This window comes from Equus asinus, chromosome 11 (assembly GCF_041296235.1).
Source record: "Equus asinus isolate D_3611 breed Donkey chromosome 11, EquAss-T2T_v2, whole genome shotgun sequence".
Lineage (NCBI taxonomy): Eukaryota > Metazoa > Chordata > Mammalia > Perissodactyla > Equidae > Equus > Equus asinus.
Genome location: NC_091800.1, coordinates 29,551,616 through 29,570,468, shown reverse-complemented (window position 1 = coordinate 29,570,468; position 18,853 = coordinate 29,551,616). Strand labels below are relative to the sequence as shown.

Sequence of the window (18,853 nt, the reverse complement as noted above, 5' to 3'; positions counted from 1 at the left end):
ACTGCTCCTAGGAACCTGACTGAACGCTTCCTACCATGAGGGTGAAGTTATTTACTCCTATTTCTCATGTCTAAAGTGTCTCTTGAAGACCTAAATACAGGCTTAACTAGAAGCAAGATATATAACCATCTTTTCACTGATATTTCACCAGATTAACACACATTGCAATATTTCTTTAAAAATGAGAAAACACAACCACCCATCTACCAAAGCTAACAAAACAAAAACAACAAAGACTATTCAATGTTACGGAGTCCCTCAATTATTCATTTAGAGAATTGCATAAAGTGAAGAATTACATAATTTTCAAATCAGTAACTTACTGATTATAATGGTAGTCTTCTATTAGTGTTTCAAGTATATTAATGACATGAAAGTTTATATTTGGGTACAGATGGTATTTTACCATCAAGGTCACACACTGCAAATCTGAAGAAGTATGTGGGCTCTCTCTAACATTTTTTGAAGGGAAAGAATCAGTGCCCAAGAGTAAACTCAGCGTTGGCCCAAAATGTCATCTGCCTTTTCTGTGCTATCAGCAAGAATAAGAAGATGCCTTTTCTAAACTCTCTCCCACATCTCAACTATCCTAGGTTCATACAATATTTTTTTAGACAAATTTGGACTTCACATTTAGAGGAAGTATAGTATACTAGTGGAGCCAGACTCCTAAGTGCAAACTCTAGCTCTACCACTAACTAGCAGCATGACTAAGACCAATTACTTACTCTGTGTTCCTCAGTTCTAAAATGGAAGTAGCAAGAGTACATACATAAAAGGTTTGTCATGCAGAAAAGAGTTAACATATATAAAGCATTTAGAGCAGAATAAGTACCTTATTCAATAACTGTTAGTTGGTGTTAAAATAATTTATTATTATTCCTACTAAATTTTACCTTATTATTCTTAGCCCAACAGTCCCTTATGTCAAGACCCTTTTCCATCCTAATTCAATCAATGAATCAGCTGTCTTCCCATTACTCGCCATCTATAAGTTCAATAATTTGCCATGTGATTATCATAGAAGACATTGTCTTCCAAGCTGAACAGAGCCTGCTGGCAAAACCTACAATGTAACATCAGTCCACTCACTAATAACATTCGTGTGAAGATCCTCAGTATAGGTAATGCCATTAGGTAAAGCCTCACAATGTTATTGGAAGAAAAGCTGGTAGAAATATTCACAGGGGCCGGCCCCGTGGCCAAGTGGTGAATTAATATTTTACCCAAAGAGAGTATGTTCACACTCAGCAGCATAATTAATACTGGCTTCTGTTGGAATTAACTATTTTATAGGTGGGAAAGAAATTCACATAACTGAGCAAATTTTTTTTTTTTTTAAAGATTGGCACCTGAGCTAACATCTGCTGCCAACCTTCTTTTTTTCTTCTTCTTCTTATCCCCAAAGCCCCCCAGTACATAGTTGTATATTCTGGTTGCAGGCTCTTCTGGTTGTGTTAAGTGGGACGCTGATTCAGTGTGAACTAACGAGCAGTGTCATGTTCACGCCCAGGATCCAAACCAACGAACCCTGGGCTGCCGAAGTGGAGCGTGCAAACCCAACCACTCGGCCACGGGGCCAGCCCTGTAAGTGAGCAAAAATGAATCTACAGCAGCAATACATTCAGAACAGTCTTAAGAAAATTTCCAAGATTACATCATACTATGGAAATTATCCGATAAATATAATCTTTTTCCATATCCTGCCTGCCTCATGCACCCACCCCCAAGATTCAAGAAAGATGCCCTCAAATGCGGTTTTTCATAAGACACTCCAATTACCAATAAAAACAGAAGCAGCATTCTACTTTTTTACACATTTGCCATTAAACGCTCCACAAACAATGCTGTGAAGAATCAATTTCAGCAGCATCTATACACTTATAAACACGCTGTTCTCCTGTTTAGCTTACCAGAATCCGTGTTTACCAAAACACCCAGAGGGTCTGCATTTGCCTCAGGTGGACCTTCAGGCTTCGAATCACACAAGCCATTGCCTGATGCGGGATCTGCTCTCCGGCCAGCGCGGCCATTTTTCCATTTGTGATGTCTGCCAGGACTTTTGATCTTTGCCATCTGTGAATGTCTGCACATCCCTTTCATCTTACTGGAGTAAGAAAAACGCAATTCTTAACATAAAACGCACTGACCTTTCAAGAAAAATTTGAAAAAGACTACTGAATGCAAAAGAAACCTAGCTGTCAAATCAATCACTTGTAGCCTAGTACATTAAAGAGACCAGAATAAAACAAATTCAATGGCTTCCAAAGACAGAGAACTCTATTGCAGAACTTTAAAAGAACAACACACCACAATATACCATACTTTATCAAGTCCCAGATGCACATTTCCTCCCATATTTTAAGCCCTCTGAAATTGGGTTCTGTTGCACACAATCAACAGCAGGTGAATTTCACCGGCAGCTTTCTTTCATTCCTATTGCGCATAAAATAAAAGTGTTTCTTAAACTTTACAAAGTGTGTTAACTCTTGTCTTCTTATTTTTAAGTAACTTTATAGTTTCTGAAGAATTTACAAATATACTAACTTGTATGATCTTCAAGACAACTCTTTGAAATAGAGCAGACAGTTACTATTCTCTTCACTTTACAGGGGGCAACTTAAGGATCATAGACTGAGCACAATTTCACAGCTAGCTCAAATCAAGTGCCCCTCCACCACTACAGTTACTCCTCTTAAAAGGAAACGAATATCTATGTGAGCATATTCTAATGTAAACTATGTGCAGAAAAAAAAAGATTCATTACATACATTCTCAATAGACAATAATACAAAGTATCCTTTGGTGTGGGTGAGTTTTCACAAAGATACATATGTTTTACCTAAGCTGTCATTTACCAAGCAAAATTCATTTTTTTCATTAATAACAGAGGCTACAGTTACGAGTAGAGAAATTAGAAATCTAGGTTCAAATCCCAATTTTGCCACTTACTAGCTGTGTCTCTTGGACAACATTAATATCCCTGAGTCTGTTTACTTCCTCATCTGTAGAAAGGGAATCAATAGAGACATCCAGAGAATTAATATAAAGTTTCTTTGCATCTAGAACAAGGTAACACATTGAGCCCTTAATAAATGTTAGTTGTTCTCATAACTTTTTCTAAATTATTTGTGAAACCAACATATTCAGTTAACATCTCTGCAATCCAGAGGTTCTTAATCCTTTTAGGGTCACCACAATTCTTATAGAGTCTCAGTCCAAAAAGCCATATATATACTCCAAATTTTGCAGAAAGCCATGGATCAATTTACAATGTGCAACCACAGATGTCAGACTAACACCTCAACAGCGTCATCACAGGTAAAATAAATACAGTTTCTGTCACTGGCCCACTGTTCCCATGAGGATAATGAAGAGATGCCACTTTCCTTAGGCTGCCACTTACAGATGCCTTTCCTGGATCCTGCTCATATAACACATGACCACAGCTGGCTTTTGAATGATCATCTTTAAGGTATTCATTAATAAGTAATAAGTTAGAATGAGCCCTAACTGATGAGATCAGCAAGACTTCATTGAAAAAGTGGTATATCTGGTAGTTGCACTCCACCCCACCTTTGAAGGAGTAGTTCTGTTAAATCATTGCTTGACAATCATTTAAAAGGAAAAGTTTATTTAATCAACACTTAAAAATAATTATACAAAGTATAATGTAACTAAAAATGTAGATGCATGTGAAATGGAGAGAAAAGGAATAATTATAACTAAAAAGCTAATAGAAGGGAAAATAGAATACTAAAAGATTATTCAATTAATCCAAAAGAAGGCAAGAAAGGAAACAAAGAACCAATAGGAAAAATAAAAAAAAACAAATAGGACAATGGTAGACTGAAACCCAACTATATCAGTAATTACATTAAATGTAAATGAACCAAATCCTAGTTAAAAGATAAAGATTTTCAGCCTAGATAATAAAAAAATAAGACCAAATTATATATCCTCTAAGAGTACACTTTTAAATATACAGACAGAAAAGTTTAAAATGACAGGTTGAAAACATGATTCCTTCCCCACTGCATCATACTGCCACCTTTGTCATAAACCAGGTGATTATCAGTGGATCTGTTTGTGGACTCTGTTCTGTTCTATTTATCTATCCTTGACGAACATCACGCTAACCTGATCCCTCTAACTTTCATATAACTTTTAAAGCTTATCTGTACTGCCTCCCTCTGCTAACCTGAAAAAAAAAACAAAAAACGAAAACAGAACTTGCTGGGATTTTGATTGGGATTAATTTGGGGAGAAGTGACACCCTCATATCAAGTCTTCCAGGCCGTGAGCATCACATATCCCTCCATTTATTCAGGTTTTATTTTTCTGTGCAATATTTTGTAGTTTTCAGCACAGATGTTTTGCAAATCTTTACGAAAATGTATTCCTAGGTATTTGTTTGATGCTACTGTAAACAGTATCTTAAAATTTCACTTCCTAATTGTTGCCAGTATGCAGAAATACAATTTATTTTTAAAACATTGATCTTATATGTATTTAGCACCCTTGCTAAATTCACTTATTAATTCTAACTGTAGATCTTTTCGGATTTTTTACATACACAAAGATCTGACAGTTTTACTTCTTCCTTTTCAAATTTTATATGTTTTACTTTTTCTTGCTTTATTACATTGTCTAGGACCTCCAATATAATGCTGAATAAAAGTGGCATTAGTGGACATTCTAGTCTTGTTCTCAATCTCAGGGGGAAAATCACCAGTATTTCACTATTAAGTATGATTTGGCTGTAGGTTGTTAGTAGATATCGTTTATTAGATTAACAACATTATCTTTTATTACTGGTTTGTTGAGTTTTTTTTTTCATGAATAGGTGTTGAATTTTATCAAAGAAATTCTCCTTATTTAATAGGGTAATCGTATCATTTTACTCCTCCATTCTGTTAATGTGGTGAATAATATTTGATTTGCAAATACCAAGATAACCTTGCTTCTAAAATAAATCCCATTTGGTAATGACGTATATCCTTTTTTCATACTGCCAGACTGACTTACTAACATTTTGTGTAGGATTTTTGTGTCTCTGCTCAACAGATATTCACTTGTGATTTTCCTTTATTTGTAATGTCAGGTTTTGGTAGCAAGATTAAACTGGCAGGGCTGGCCCAGATCTCAGGCACAGACCTAGCACCACTTGTCAAGCCATGCAGTGGCAGTGTCCCATATAAAATGGAGGAAGACTGGTACAGATGTTAGCTCAGCGACAATCTTCCTCAAGCAAAAAGAGGAGGATGAGCAACAGACGTTAGCTCAGGGCCAATCTTCCTCACAAAAAATAAAAATAAAAAGATTATACTGGCCACTTAAAACAAGTTGGAAAGTGTTCCCTCATTTTCTATTTGCTGGAAGAGTTTTTGTAAGATTGGTATTTGTTCTATAAATGTTTGGAAGAATTTAATAATAAAGCTATCTGGACATGGAAGTTTTTATAAGGTTTTTAATTATAGATTCAGTTTTCCCAATAGATATAGAACTAGCCTGATTTTTTATTTCTTGAGTTGGTTTTAGTAATTTATATTTTAAAGGTGTTGCTTAATTTCTAAGCATTTGGGATTTTTCTAGTTATCTTTTTGTTATTGATTTCTAGTTTAATTTCACTCTGGTCAAAGTTAAGTTGTTTTGTATTGCTTCAATCCTTTAAAATTTGTTGATATTTATTATATGATCTTTTTGGTAAAATGTGTATTCTTTGTATAAACAAAAATTTGTTGGGTACAGAATTATTCTAGATTAGGTTGGTTGTATTCAAATCTTCTGTAATCTTATAGATTATTTTCTAATAATTAAAGACAGAAGTGTGTTAAAAGTCTTCATTTCTGTAAATTTATCTAGTTTTCCTTTGAGGCAGTCAACAATTTTTGCTTTATATATTTTAAAGTTATGTTATCAGCTGCATAAAGATTTAGGATTGTTATGTCTTCCTGTTGCATTGACCCTTTTAACATGATAAAATGACCCTATTTGTTTCTAGTAATACTTCTCGATTTGACATCTATTTTGTCTAATATTAACATTACTACATCAGATTACTTTTGGTTGGTGTTTGCATAGTATAACAATTGGTGCTGGATCAACCATAATTCATACAGTTTTGGGGGAAGGATCTCAATCCCTGTATTTTACATAAAAATTAATTCTAGACATAATGTGAATGGTAAAGCAATAAGTCTTCTAGAAGAAAACACAGAAGAATAGCTTCATGACCTTGGGGTAGGCAAAGATTTCTTCAGAACACAAATGGCACTGCTCATGAATCGGACTTCATGAAAATTAAGAACTTTTATTATCAAAATGATTTATTATCATTAGGGACTTCTGTTTCCAGGTAAAATAAAGTAACTGGGACTGAATTTATCCTCCTACCTGAAACCATCAAAAAAAACTAGGCAAAAAGCAGAAACAACAGGTTTTAAGACACTGGACATCAAGTAACAAGAAGAGTGATCTCTGAAAAACGGGAAATAAATGAGTGGTGAGCGCTATAACTGCCCTAGCTTACTGCCTGAAAGCTTTCAGATTGCAGTGCAGCAAGGAAGAAGAGAGTCTGGCAGACTTCCTGAACTGAGGAAACAGCTGAGACTCCAGAGAAACCAAGATATCTAGAGTTTGCAGGAAAGAGTACCAGAGAAGAAAAAGCTCCACAAAGAGAACTCTGGAGATTTGCAGAGGACTGTCCCAGAGTATCTGGCAGAGGACTCATCAGCACATATATGTATGATGAAATTACCAAAAGGCCTGGAAAGAACCACCCAAAAAGAAGAGGTACCAGGGCCTAATCTTCATACAGAGTCACAAATACTGCCTGTATGAAAAAAAAGGACCCTATTAAGAGAGTAGAAAGGCCAAGTCACAAATTGTGAAACTATATCTGCAATACACATACTCTACTCAAAAAAGGATTTGTATCTAATAACTCCCTACAAATCAAAAAAAGCAACCCAGTTAAAAACTGGTCAAAGATTTGAACCGGCACTTCACAAGAGAGAATCAAAATGGCCAATAAGCATATAAAAAGATATCTAACATCATTAATAATGGGGGAAATGGTATGATATGAGGAAAAGGTGTAATGATATCAAGAATTGACCAGGATACAGGGCAATTAGATGCAGAATTAGTAGGACTGTAAATTGATACAACCATTTTGGAAAACTATTTGGCTGTATCTATTAAAATTAAAGATAAACATATAGATCCCTATGACTGTGTGTGTGTGTACACATACATATATAAAACAAATGAAAATTAGTACTTGTGTCCTCAAAAGAAATGTAAAAGAATGTTCATAGCAGCTTTATTCATAATAGCCCAAAATGGAAACAACCCAAATGTCCAATAGTAGAATGGATATATATTCTCACAATTGAGGGTTATATAGCAATAAGAATGAACAATTTATGGCTACACACAACAATGTGGATGAATCTCACAAAATAATTTTGGACCACAGAAATCAGACACCAAAGAATACAGACTATATGATTCTACTTATACAAGGTTCCAAGAACAGGCAAAATAAATCTATGATGATCAGAAAAGAGGTTACCTTTGTGGAGAGGCATTGAACTAGCCAGGGCTTAGGAGAGCTTTGTGAGGTGAAGATGTTCTGTATATTATTAACCTGTGTGGAGGTTACATGGGTGTGTATAGGTATGTGTATGTGCATAAATTCATCGAGTTATACATTTAAGATTTGTATATTTTATTTATATTAAAAATATGCCTCAACAAAAAATAAAACGAAAAAACTTCTATGAAAGTGAGGGGTTGGGGAGAATAGTGTCATACATTGCTGGTGGGAGGAGTAAACTAAGACAGCTTCTGTGATATGTATTTGGCAGTTAGCTATCAATATTAGAAATATGCATGTATCTTTTGACTCAGCAAATCCATTTCTAGGAATCCATCCTCAGAAATACCTGCACATGTATAAAATATATGTACAAGGAAATAATGGGCAACTTTTTATTAGTAAAAGACTGGTAAGAACTTAAATGTCTGTCAATAACAAATTGATTAAAAAAAAAAAAAGACCATGTGGGATATCCTTAAGCTTCCTACACATCTTTAAAGAATGAGGAGGTTTCTTACATATTAATATGGGACAATCTCCAAGCATATGATTTGGCTAAAAAAGTAAGGTGTAGAATAGTGTCAAAAAAGGAAAAAATATAAAGTAGAGGAAAACTGGAACAGATGTTAGCTCAGGGCTAATCTTCCTCAAGCAAAAAAAAGAGGAGGATTAGCAATGGAGGTTGGCTCAGGGCAAATCTTCCTCAACGAAAAAAAAAAAAAAAAGGAAAGGGAAAAAAGGAGGGGTCTGGCCCCATGCCCTAAGGGTTAAGTCCAACCCACTCAGCTTCAGCAGCCAGGGTTCAGTTCCTGGGTGTAGACCTAGACCACTCATTAGCAGCCATGCTACGGCAGTGACCCACATATAAAATAGAGGAAGACTAGTATAGATGCTGGCTCAGGGCAAATCTTCCTCAGCAAGTAAAAAAAAAGTAAAAAAAAGTCTATTATCTATGTGCTGTATACAAATGAAGTATCTCTGAAAGGATAAAATGGATTGTCTCTGGGAAGGAGAATTGTTTAGCTAGGAGACAAAGACAGAAAAGACCTGTTAACTATAAATCTTTTTGAAAACCGTATGAATATAGGGCTTTCTTATCTTAAAATAGAATTTAAAAATTTTTTTAAGTAAAAAAGGTTACAAAAGCAAAATTTTCAGAATTAGGAGTATAGAGATTTTAAAATTATGGTGTACGCTCTTTTTTTATTATTTATAAGGATACTTGTTTAAGATAGGCATTGAGAATGCAAGCCATTTTAAGGAACTTACCCATACTGTGTCGTTGTCAATACTTCTCCTCTCTTTTCTTTTTCAAGTTTTAACTTTTTCTTCCTTTCAATATTGGCCAGAGTTGGGTAGTTTCTAGAAAACAACAAAAGTCAATTATAAAAGGGCTTTTAGAGTGACTTTAATCACACAATCAAGCAACTGCTGCATTTAGCCATTTTTGTTTAACGACTAATACAGTAAATCACTATAAACCTTTAATTCCTTCCAGAATTTTTTCAGTGAGAAAAAGTAAACTATAACAATGCTACTCAAAGTGTAGAGCAGCTACCAGTCCACAAACTTTGTTACCGGTCTGTGATTTACTAAGGAGCTTACACTAGAATTTAAATCAAATATATCAAACAATGTGCTCAAACTGATCTAATTCATTTATTTGGCCTATATCCATAAATACCATAGGAAAAAACTAAGTCTATGCAATTACTTATGCAAATACATACTAGGTACATCCAAAGTTACCAAGATGAAGGAGACAGCTCTCAAAAAAGGTATAGTCTACCAGGAAGGATGAGAAAAGCACAAAAATAGCTATAACAAAGGACAAAACACAGTAAGTACCCCCAAGAATATAAAGATTGGAGGGTGAAAGGGAAAGATCCTATCTAGCTGGAAAAATCCAGAAAGAAAGGAAGATGAAAGAAGTTGGTCTTAAATGGTATTAAGACAGATATCATGCGGAAAAACTTGCAAGTGTTCTAAGCAGAGCAAACAATGCAAATGAACTAGGGCCCCAGACAGTGCGAGCGATATCCAGGGAACAAGTGGTTCATTTTGTATGAAACAGAGTTAAAAGCAATCAGAGCAGAAAGGGATGCTGAGGTCAAAATGTGTCTTGAACGCCAGACTAGAAAGTTTATATTTAATTCAGTGGCAATGGCGAGCCACTGAAAGTTATGAACAAGGCAGTGATTAAGATTAAATCTGACAGCAGTGTGCAAGATGAACTGCTCTGTCAAAGCTTTCTTTGTTCCTTGGCACAGTTGTGTGGAGAGATGCAGGCACCAAACTCTGATGGTGAGGGGAACAGATCCTAGGAGTACAGAAGTCATAGAAAGAGAGAACACAGACAGTTTTCTACCACTCAGCCTGGCTGCCCATCAGACTAAGTTTTGAGAAACATTAAGAAATCATGTTCTGCCATTGTTTCTAGGACACTGTTTCCACCCTCTTTTTTTTTTTTTAACATCTGCCTCACTGGACTTTAATAGCACAGACAATATGAAGCCTATGGGTTGGCCACACTGGAAGATAAGAATGGAAATGACATTGAGTAAGTGGTGAAGTAATCAGAAAAAAAGGCAATGAATTTCAATGAGATGATGCAAAGCAATCTATCCAGCCAAGAAAAATAAACTTCATAAATAAAAGATGATGATTGTACAAGCTATAAATAAACATAAGAGGAAAAGATCAAGGTCACAGGAGATAAAAATCTGACAGCCAGTCAGCACCACATGACCACACTTCGGAAAGCAAACATAATCTAAGGTTATAAGAAATGGACTCTGGCACACATACGAGTGTGAAATCTTCCTCTTACAATACTCAAAAATAGAGAGTGTCAGGGCACTGTGTCCAGTTTTGTACTTCTAAACTGAGAAGGAATGTTGAGGAAAAATAACACCCCAAAGGGATTCAGAGGAGACTCAAAGATGATGAACAGGATGAAAAATAAAACCTCTGAAGAAAGATGAAAGGAACTGAAACTATGTGCAGCCTTTAAAAAGAGGAAGAGGAGTGACAATAAATGATATCTCACAGAGAGGATGGTAGCCAGCTGTTCTCAATCTGAAGACAGAATATGCAGGGGGAAAAATGATGAGAAAAAGGGTGATGACTTTCACAGGCCCCACAGTGTCTAGGCATGTAACTCACAGCTACTCAATGCCCCTCACATCTCTGAAATTCACTTATTCTTACCACTTGTTTCTTCTGAGTACTGCAAGCCCTTAACATGTTGGGCCATATGCTAAACAACAAAGAGTTGGTACTACAGCATACCATGTGCAAGCAAGCAGGCGCTACGTCAGTGCTTCTTGATGGTAAAGAATGTAAACGTTTGTTATAGCAAGTGGGTTTTAGGTGAGATATAAGAAAGAATTCCTTAAACAAGACATCAAGGATGTTGTGGAAACTCCTTCGGTGGAAGTCTTTTAAAACAACTCACTTTCTCTTTCTGGCAGACTGAAGTATCAGTTTCCTAAAGGTAAGAGATCTTTCAATACCCTTTCTAAAGCTATAAGATTCTATTTTTCAGTGCTTAAATTAGTAAAATCCTCTTCCAAAATTTATACCATTCTCATTTACACAGAACTTAGAGACTAAAAACTAAGAAAAACAAGGGTACTAGAAAACAAATTATCCCAAAAAAGGAATCCCAGAAACACAAGACCTAGTTACAAAGACATCGACAATCAAGAGGCCCCTCCAGCAACACAATACCGAGACACAAGAACAGGGAAAAGTTGGGAGCTTCGAGAAAGGACAGAGTTCAGGTTCCTAAAGTACACTGGACATAACAAATCCAAAGACTGTTGGACAAAACCCACAAACTGTCTAACATTGCACAATTACAAACAGATAAAACTTAGTTCAATATCTCCTGTTAGAGAATGGATGTAAGGAAGTTATAAAGACTGTGACAAGTGATATTTTCATAGTTGGTTTCTCTATTTTCATCTGCTAAAATCACTTTTCTCCCTGTACTTCCATCTTTCCCCAACACCTCAAGAGGAACTGGCCCTAGAATCATATGCCCTTTTTCTTTCTCTCTTCTCCCTCTTTCATTTCTTACCTCCTCTTTGCCTTCCCCTTGCCTAAGCCTTAAACCTCCAGTGACAATTCTTAAGCACTAGAGTCAATAAATGAGCAAAAGTGCCAACCATGATCTTAGCACATATCATTCTGGTTACATTATACTCTTTAACTCCTTCCTTATGCTCAAATCACCACCCATTTAATTGACTTTTCCCCTTAGCCAATCTCTATAAAACATAATCCTTCTTTACTTGCACTGAACTGCAACTGCTTCAACACAAGGCATACTACTGTATTTTTCTTTCAAAGTCTTTCTGAACTTCAAAAAGATACAGCATTCTTTAAGAGCAGACCCCGTCTGTTGGAATTCTGAAAGAACTGGGGACACAACTTAAAAGGATTTCCTCAGAGCCACAGGAACTATTGTAATAAATATCACAAAACTACTCCACCTAGTGGACTCCCAAGGTAATATAAAATATGTTTTAATTGTTTCCAAAATTGAGGTTTTTGGAAACAAACCTCTACCGCTCATTTTCCCTAATGCCAAATTATAGCATTTGTACCTCATAGGTCAGGACTTAAGAAATAATCACTTTTTTTGCAGGTTATTAGTAGAAAGCCTTTAAGTTTCTAATTAAACACAGTGGGCACCTCTGAGTTTGACATCTGAAAAAAATAATGAAGGAATAAAGGCAAAGATGTACTTTCTTTAAAGATTAAGGAGCAATACATCAAGCAAATCTTTAATGTTTTCCCTCAGCTCTAAAACTCTTACTCCATCAAAATCTTTTACAAGGTCTTCGAACAGTGATTGTACAAAGACTTTATCTTTCCTGCATGTCAAAGAATACAGTAGTTTCCACAGAAAGAATGTAGCTCTCACAAGAAAGACAAAAATGAAGACATAAGAACTATTCTGCCATAGCAATGTGAAGTTTACTCTTTTTAGGAGTTCAGTGACATTTAAAAAAAAATTGAGAATGACAGAAATTTAGAAAGTAAAAATATTTTCATAACACATTTTTTAAAAACTGCTAGTGGGGAGGATGTTAGCCTATTTTTGAGAAATCTATCAAATGTGCCAAAAGAAATGTTTCCCATACTTTTTATTAATAAAATACACTTATAGAAATAATGTATGAATATGTTCAAGAGCAAGATCTTGAGAAAGAAGATATGGAAGAAGCTCAGATGAATTCAGCAAGCACTAAAAGATAATTTCAGAACACTTTATTAACAAGGTAACATCAAGGTACAAATAAACTTCATCCAAAATTGTCATCCTCACCCAATTTCCTCATTCTCTTTAAGCATCTCTAAATTTCACAAATCTGTAACCTCACTTATCCACGCCATAGATTTTGCCCATTCCTCTTTCAAGGCATTTCTGTCCACTGTCAGCGTCATACCTACAGCCTACAGTCTAGACGCTAGAGCTAGACTCTCTCCCCTCTGCCCTCACTTATTCTGCATGAAAAGAATCACCAATCAGCACATTAAACACTTGCTCAAGTCCATCCTTTATTCAGAAGGATAGAGTTGCTTTCAAGTATCACTTAGAGTTTTGAAATTGAACAAGCTTTAAACTTTGCCACCAAGCACTGAGGCCAACACTGCTGCCTGCCTGCCCTCCTCTCCTCCTTAACAATTTTGTTTGGGAATGCTCTATCGACTGCTGTCACCAAAGGCGGCCAAGGCATCCACTTCTAGCTAGAGAGAGCTACACGAAGCTTCCTGGCTGGGGCTAAAGACAAAGCTATTATTTTTCTAATGGAAAGGGCAAACTCAGCAATGTGTGCCTTTAGCCTTTTTCTCTTCTTCCTGCCTAGAATGTGGGATTAATATTTGGATACACAGGAAGCTCCTGGTAGACACGAAGATGAAAACCACCTACTAAGGAGCAATAGGAGAGAGCCTGTGCCTAATGGTACTGTTGAGCAGCAGGAGTAGCCCTGTACTTTTTTCTACTCGGGAAAGAACAGACCTCTTTGTGCTAAGCCACAGAGTGAGGGTGCTGTTCCATTTACTGTAGCAGGATCCTAACTGATTCAAGTACTACTGTACCCTAGCTGTCCTCTTTAATCTGAACGCTCTCCATGCCCAACAAGGCACATCTTGATTTAAAAACTCACCTCGTAAAATGTTTCGCAGTTTCTTGTAAAGTTAAACATATGCTTACCATATGACCAACCAATCCCATTCCCCAGTATTTACCCAAGTCAAATAAAAACCCACGTTCCAAACAAAAGCCTGTACATCACCGTTCACGAAGGCTTTATTCATAATCGCCAAATACCGGAAACATCCCAAATGCCCCTTAACTGGGAAATGGATAAACAAACTGTGGTACACCCATATAATGGAACAGAGTAACAGCAATAAAAGGAATGAACTACTGCCACGTCAACAACATAAGCGAATCTCAAATGCACTATGCTGAGTGAAAGAGTCAGACTCAAAAAGCCACGTACTCTATGATGCCATTTATATGATATTCTGCAAAGGCACAAATATAAGAACAGAAAACAGATCAGCGGTTGCCAGGAGCTAGAGGCAGGGGACAAGGGTGACCACAAAGGATGCAAGGGAATCTTCTGAGGTGAGAGAATACTGTTCTATATCTTGATTGTGGTGGTGATTACACAACTATGTATGTTTGTCAGAACAATGCACTACAAAAAGGGCGAATTTCACTGACTGTATAATATACCTTAAAAGACATGGGGAGGGGGCGCCCTACACCTCTTAGAAAAAGCCTCACAAAATGAACTGATGGCCCTGCATTCCAAAGACTCCAAGTACCCCTTAACTCAACATTATCATCCCCACATGGTGAAAGTTAATGCTTTAGCTGCGTATGGTCTCACAGGCACCTCATGTACATTTATCCTATGTCTCACAGGATAAGAGTGAGAGTCTTAAAGGCAACAGCCTACCCCCATCTGTTTTCAGTGACCTTGGCCATATATAATAAAATCTTTGCCTCAAATACTGAATGTTTACCTCTAATTTTCAAGCTAAACAATTGTCAAGAAGTTATTCAAAGATATAATGTACGTTAACACAAATTTAAAGATCGCTGAGATTTCTTGCTAACATTAGAAAATCAAACTGGTTTTCTGCCAGGGACTTTATATCAACACATGCTACCTAAGCTAGTTTGCATCTTCAAATGTTAATGTTCCTTAAGTTTCTCTAGCCAGTGGAGCTTTTTCCCTTAAAGCACTTGTTGCACAAAGCCACAAGGGGGCATAGTTCACATTCATATGGGGAAAGTACTTTAGGAAGCAATGCATCCAAATATAGATCAATTTAGTTTATCTCGGTGATGGTCTGTCCCATGTGGTGAGAATTTAATGTTCAAAACCACAGCAGTTTAAGTACTATTAAGTACTATTAGTTACATTACTGATTGCCAACTACAGTTACTAATCAGATCAACACATTTCTGCCCAATTTCTTTTAAAATGACAAAGGTATAGTTTAAAGCATGAATTAAAAATATGAGTCTCAGCAAGATTCCTCTACTTACTTTTATGTACCAAAATAGAATTATACCTATAATACAAATATTTTCAAGCTCCATTTACATATGTCAACATGTATAAGCATCCTTTATACCTATGGCACCAGAGGATATAAATAGCCACGAAATACATCGTTTCTACCATGTTTTCTACATGGTTTTCTACCATGGTTTACCATGCTTTTTCTACCATATATTTCTAAAGCTTGTAATTCATTTTTTTTAAAAAAAGACACATATGCAAAGAAGTTAATCAATAGGACCACAATAAGGAGCATCTAATGCAAAAGAGGCAGAGGGGATACTATACTCAAAGAAGGACAAGACGTTCCTCTAGGCAGATGAGGAAAAATATCCCCAAAGCAGCAGGATTTCAGCTACACTAAAGCAATGAGCAGAACTTCCAAGATGGAAAAGATAAGATTTTCTAGAAACAGCAGCATGAGCAAAACTGAAGTTGAAAGGTAAAAAAACCGACTTGGGACATGATAAATAACAAGTGTGTCTGGGACAAAGAGCTCCTATAAGCAAGTAACGTGGGAATAATCAGAAAAGTCATGTTAAACCCACATTACAGAATCCTGACTGCCAGTTCTAAGGAGCCCTGTTTCCACAGCATTTTAGCTGGCTAAAATAAAATCAGATTAACAACTTTATTTTTAAATTTTATTCTACATCGTCACCTATATAACTAAGAAATATATGCATACTGAACATGCAACTTTGCACAAAAAAGAACAAATATAAAGAAAATAGCCTAACCTTCTCATTAAAGCCTGACTTTCTCATTGGTCAGGACAGTTCCTTAAGTGCGACAGCACGGCTGAGGATTCACTTCCAGAGTACACTTCAACGGTGTGGTTCTTATACGACACTTGACAACTGAGCCAGAGCTGAGATTTTGCCAGGTGGGTGCCATGAAAGGTGATGGGACAAGGCAGCTGAGATACTGAGAGTGATTGAAGTGATTTAACCTGGGTAGGGAAGTAAAGAAAGAAGGGGGATGAGAGAAAAAGAGGGTAAAAGGGTTAAGGGGTGGGAGGCCTCAACTAGTCCAAGACCAGGGAGAGGTGACAGTGAGAGCTGGACGGAAGGGAAGTCATGGTCAGAGAGGAGTGTGCCCAACTTTAAGATTTCCCGGGCAGAAAGTCCCAAATATAAGATCCAGAGTGTGGCCATGAAAATAAGTGGCTAAAACTGCATGGAAGTGAAGGACACTGGCAAGCTGAAGGCAAAAAGGTGCTAAGTGAACTCTTATTATAAGTTATGAATCTTATAAAGTCAGCGGAATTCAAAGTATACACACTTCCATTGGAGCATCTAATATGCCACGGGCACGGTGGCGAAGGCAACCGCACCCGGTCTGGTTTACAATCACCTGCTAGAACTGCAGACAGCCCTGCAGACAGAGGGCAGGAAACTCAGAGGAGAAGGGCGCAAGAGCAATCATCCGGACTGCGCAGCAAGGAGGCCCCACTTATCACAAAATCAGTCACATTTGTTCTTGTGTTATTTGACCCTTCCACAGCAATCCGCACTGCTAATCACATCTTCCTTCTTGAAATTCTCCCCTCTTCCATGACATGTCATATTCTCAGTTTTCTTCTACCTCGCTGGCTCTCAGTCGGCAGTCTGGTTGGTTTTTACTCTCTGTTAGGCTATCTTCTCTTTTTCTCTACCTTCTCTCTGTGGTGAAGGTCTTCTACATTCATGGTTTCAGGATTTAAAAATATCTGTCTCCAGCCCAGTCTGATCTGAGTCCCAATGCCTATGCAGCATCTTCAAAAAGATGTCTCAATCTCCTCACACTCAACAATGTCCAAAATCACCTCCCCTAAACCTGGTCCCCTTTCAGCATTCCCTACCTCAGTAACAGCACCACCTTTCACAGAGGTGCTCATACCAGGAGCTGGGAAGGCTCCTCAAAACCTCTTTCCTCCCCAACCTCACAATTGTTCAATCACCACTGGGGCCCATTTTTATCTCCCAAATGTTCTGTATCCACCTAGTTCTCTCTGTCCCCACAACTGCCTTTTTTTTTTTTTTTTACTTTTTATTAAGATTATGATAGTTTACAACCTTGTGAAATTTCAGTTGTACATTATTGCTTGTCAGCCATGTTGTAGGTGCACCCCTTCACCCTTTGTGCCCAGCCCCCTAAAACTTTTTTTTCTTTTCGAGGAAGATTAGCCCTGAGCTAACATCTGCCAATCCTCCTCTTTTTTCTGAGGAAGACTGGCCCTGAGCTAATATCCGTGCCCATCTTCCTCTCCTTTATACGTGGGATGCCTGCCACAGCATGGCTTGCCACGTGGTGCCATGTCCACACCCAGGATCCGAACCAGCAAAGCCCTGGGCCACTGAAGCGGAGCATGCGAACTTACCACTCGGCCATGGGGCCGGCCCCTAGTTAACTTCTTAATTGCTCTAAATTATTGCTGACTAGTAAACACCGTCCTGGCACCAGTAAGCTGCACTAACTTCTAACTGATCAAAGTCAGGGCCAAGTAGCAGGGGGAAAAACCTAGTGTCTTAGCAGTTAGGCTGCTTCCATCCCATCTAGCAGGATATAATCTTCAATACCACCATCATCAGCTCTTTGAAAACAAAGCATCAGACAGGAAGTGGAATTAAGTATTTTTGTCTGATTATTCCTCTGTGCAAAATAAGAAGAAAAAGATACAGCCAACAGATTAAAAAAAGAAGTGAAACAAAAACCCAGGTACTTAGGGAGTGAAGTCATGAGGAGAAAAAATTGTCTGTGTAAAGCAGCCACCTAGAGAGGGGAGGAGCTTCATAGGCAATACTTCCGAATTCTTCACTAAGTCAAAGCACTCCATGGTCCCAACTCCACTGACTTCTAAGTTTGACCACGCAATTGGCTAAGGCTCCCTTATCAATGCCAAGACTGGACCACCTTCCCAAACTGCACCATTTAACAGTAATTCAGTCAGCAAATACTTATTCTCCACATACTAAATTCCAGGCACTGTTCAAAGTGCAGCAGAATCAAAGATGTCTAAGACTAAGGCCAGTTATAACATAAAGCAGCAAACGCTATTGTGGTCGTATTACTAAGCTACATATTCACAAAAAAGGTAGTGAATAACGCTTTAGGGTAGGTTGGTCCACCAACTGGCAGCCAACTGACACTTATGCCAAAGTATAAATCAACTACATCACTAAGCAAAATATTTAGTTCAGCTGACTTTTTTTTCTTAGCAAGACATTTTCAATGAAGGAAGTAAGGTTAAGATTTACACTCTGGTACAAGTTCCTTATCTTGTTACAGACTGGCACTCTCGCAGCACTGAGACAGAGGAAATGAAGAGTAAGAAGAGAGTGACCAATCAGGTGACATTTAAGACAGGTCTCACAAGATAAGAGGAGATTCCACCAGGGGACAAAGAGAAAAAGGCATTCCAGTGTAGCCTATTCCTGGTAGCCCAGATGATTTCATTTGTTAGCCAAAGATGCTCCTGATATTCTCTGAAATCCACTGAGTCTGCGTTGACGGGCTGGACTCTACTTGGTTAAGAATTAAATTCCTCTGACTGTCCCTTCACCCCCATCCAACTCTGCACATGGTATTAATAACTGGTATTTATGTACACATTACTAAACTTTATTTGTTCTCAGTCTAAATCTTTATGTTTATACTGATTTTCCTC

At 37.4% G+C, this 18,853-nt stretch overlaps 1 protein-coding gene across 1 annotated transcript in view; it reads right to left on the bottom strand.

Annotated features, from left to right (window-relative positions):
• Positions 1 to 18,853, bottom strand: part of NUFIP1 (nuclear FMR1 interacting protein 1) — a 41,240-nt gene that overhangs the window by 15,957 nt on the left and 6,430 nt on the right. The window contains exons 6-7 of the mRNA XM_014838872.3: positions 8,876 to 8,968; positions 1,914 to 2,107 (exon numbers count right to left, since the gene is read on the bottom strand). Of these exons, the coding sequence (XP_014694358.3) occupies positions 1,914 to 2,107; positions 8,876 to 8,968 (287 nt within the window). The remainder of the gene's footprint in view (positions 1 to 1,913; positions 2,108 to 8,875; positions 8,969 to 18,853) is intronic.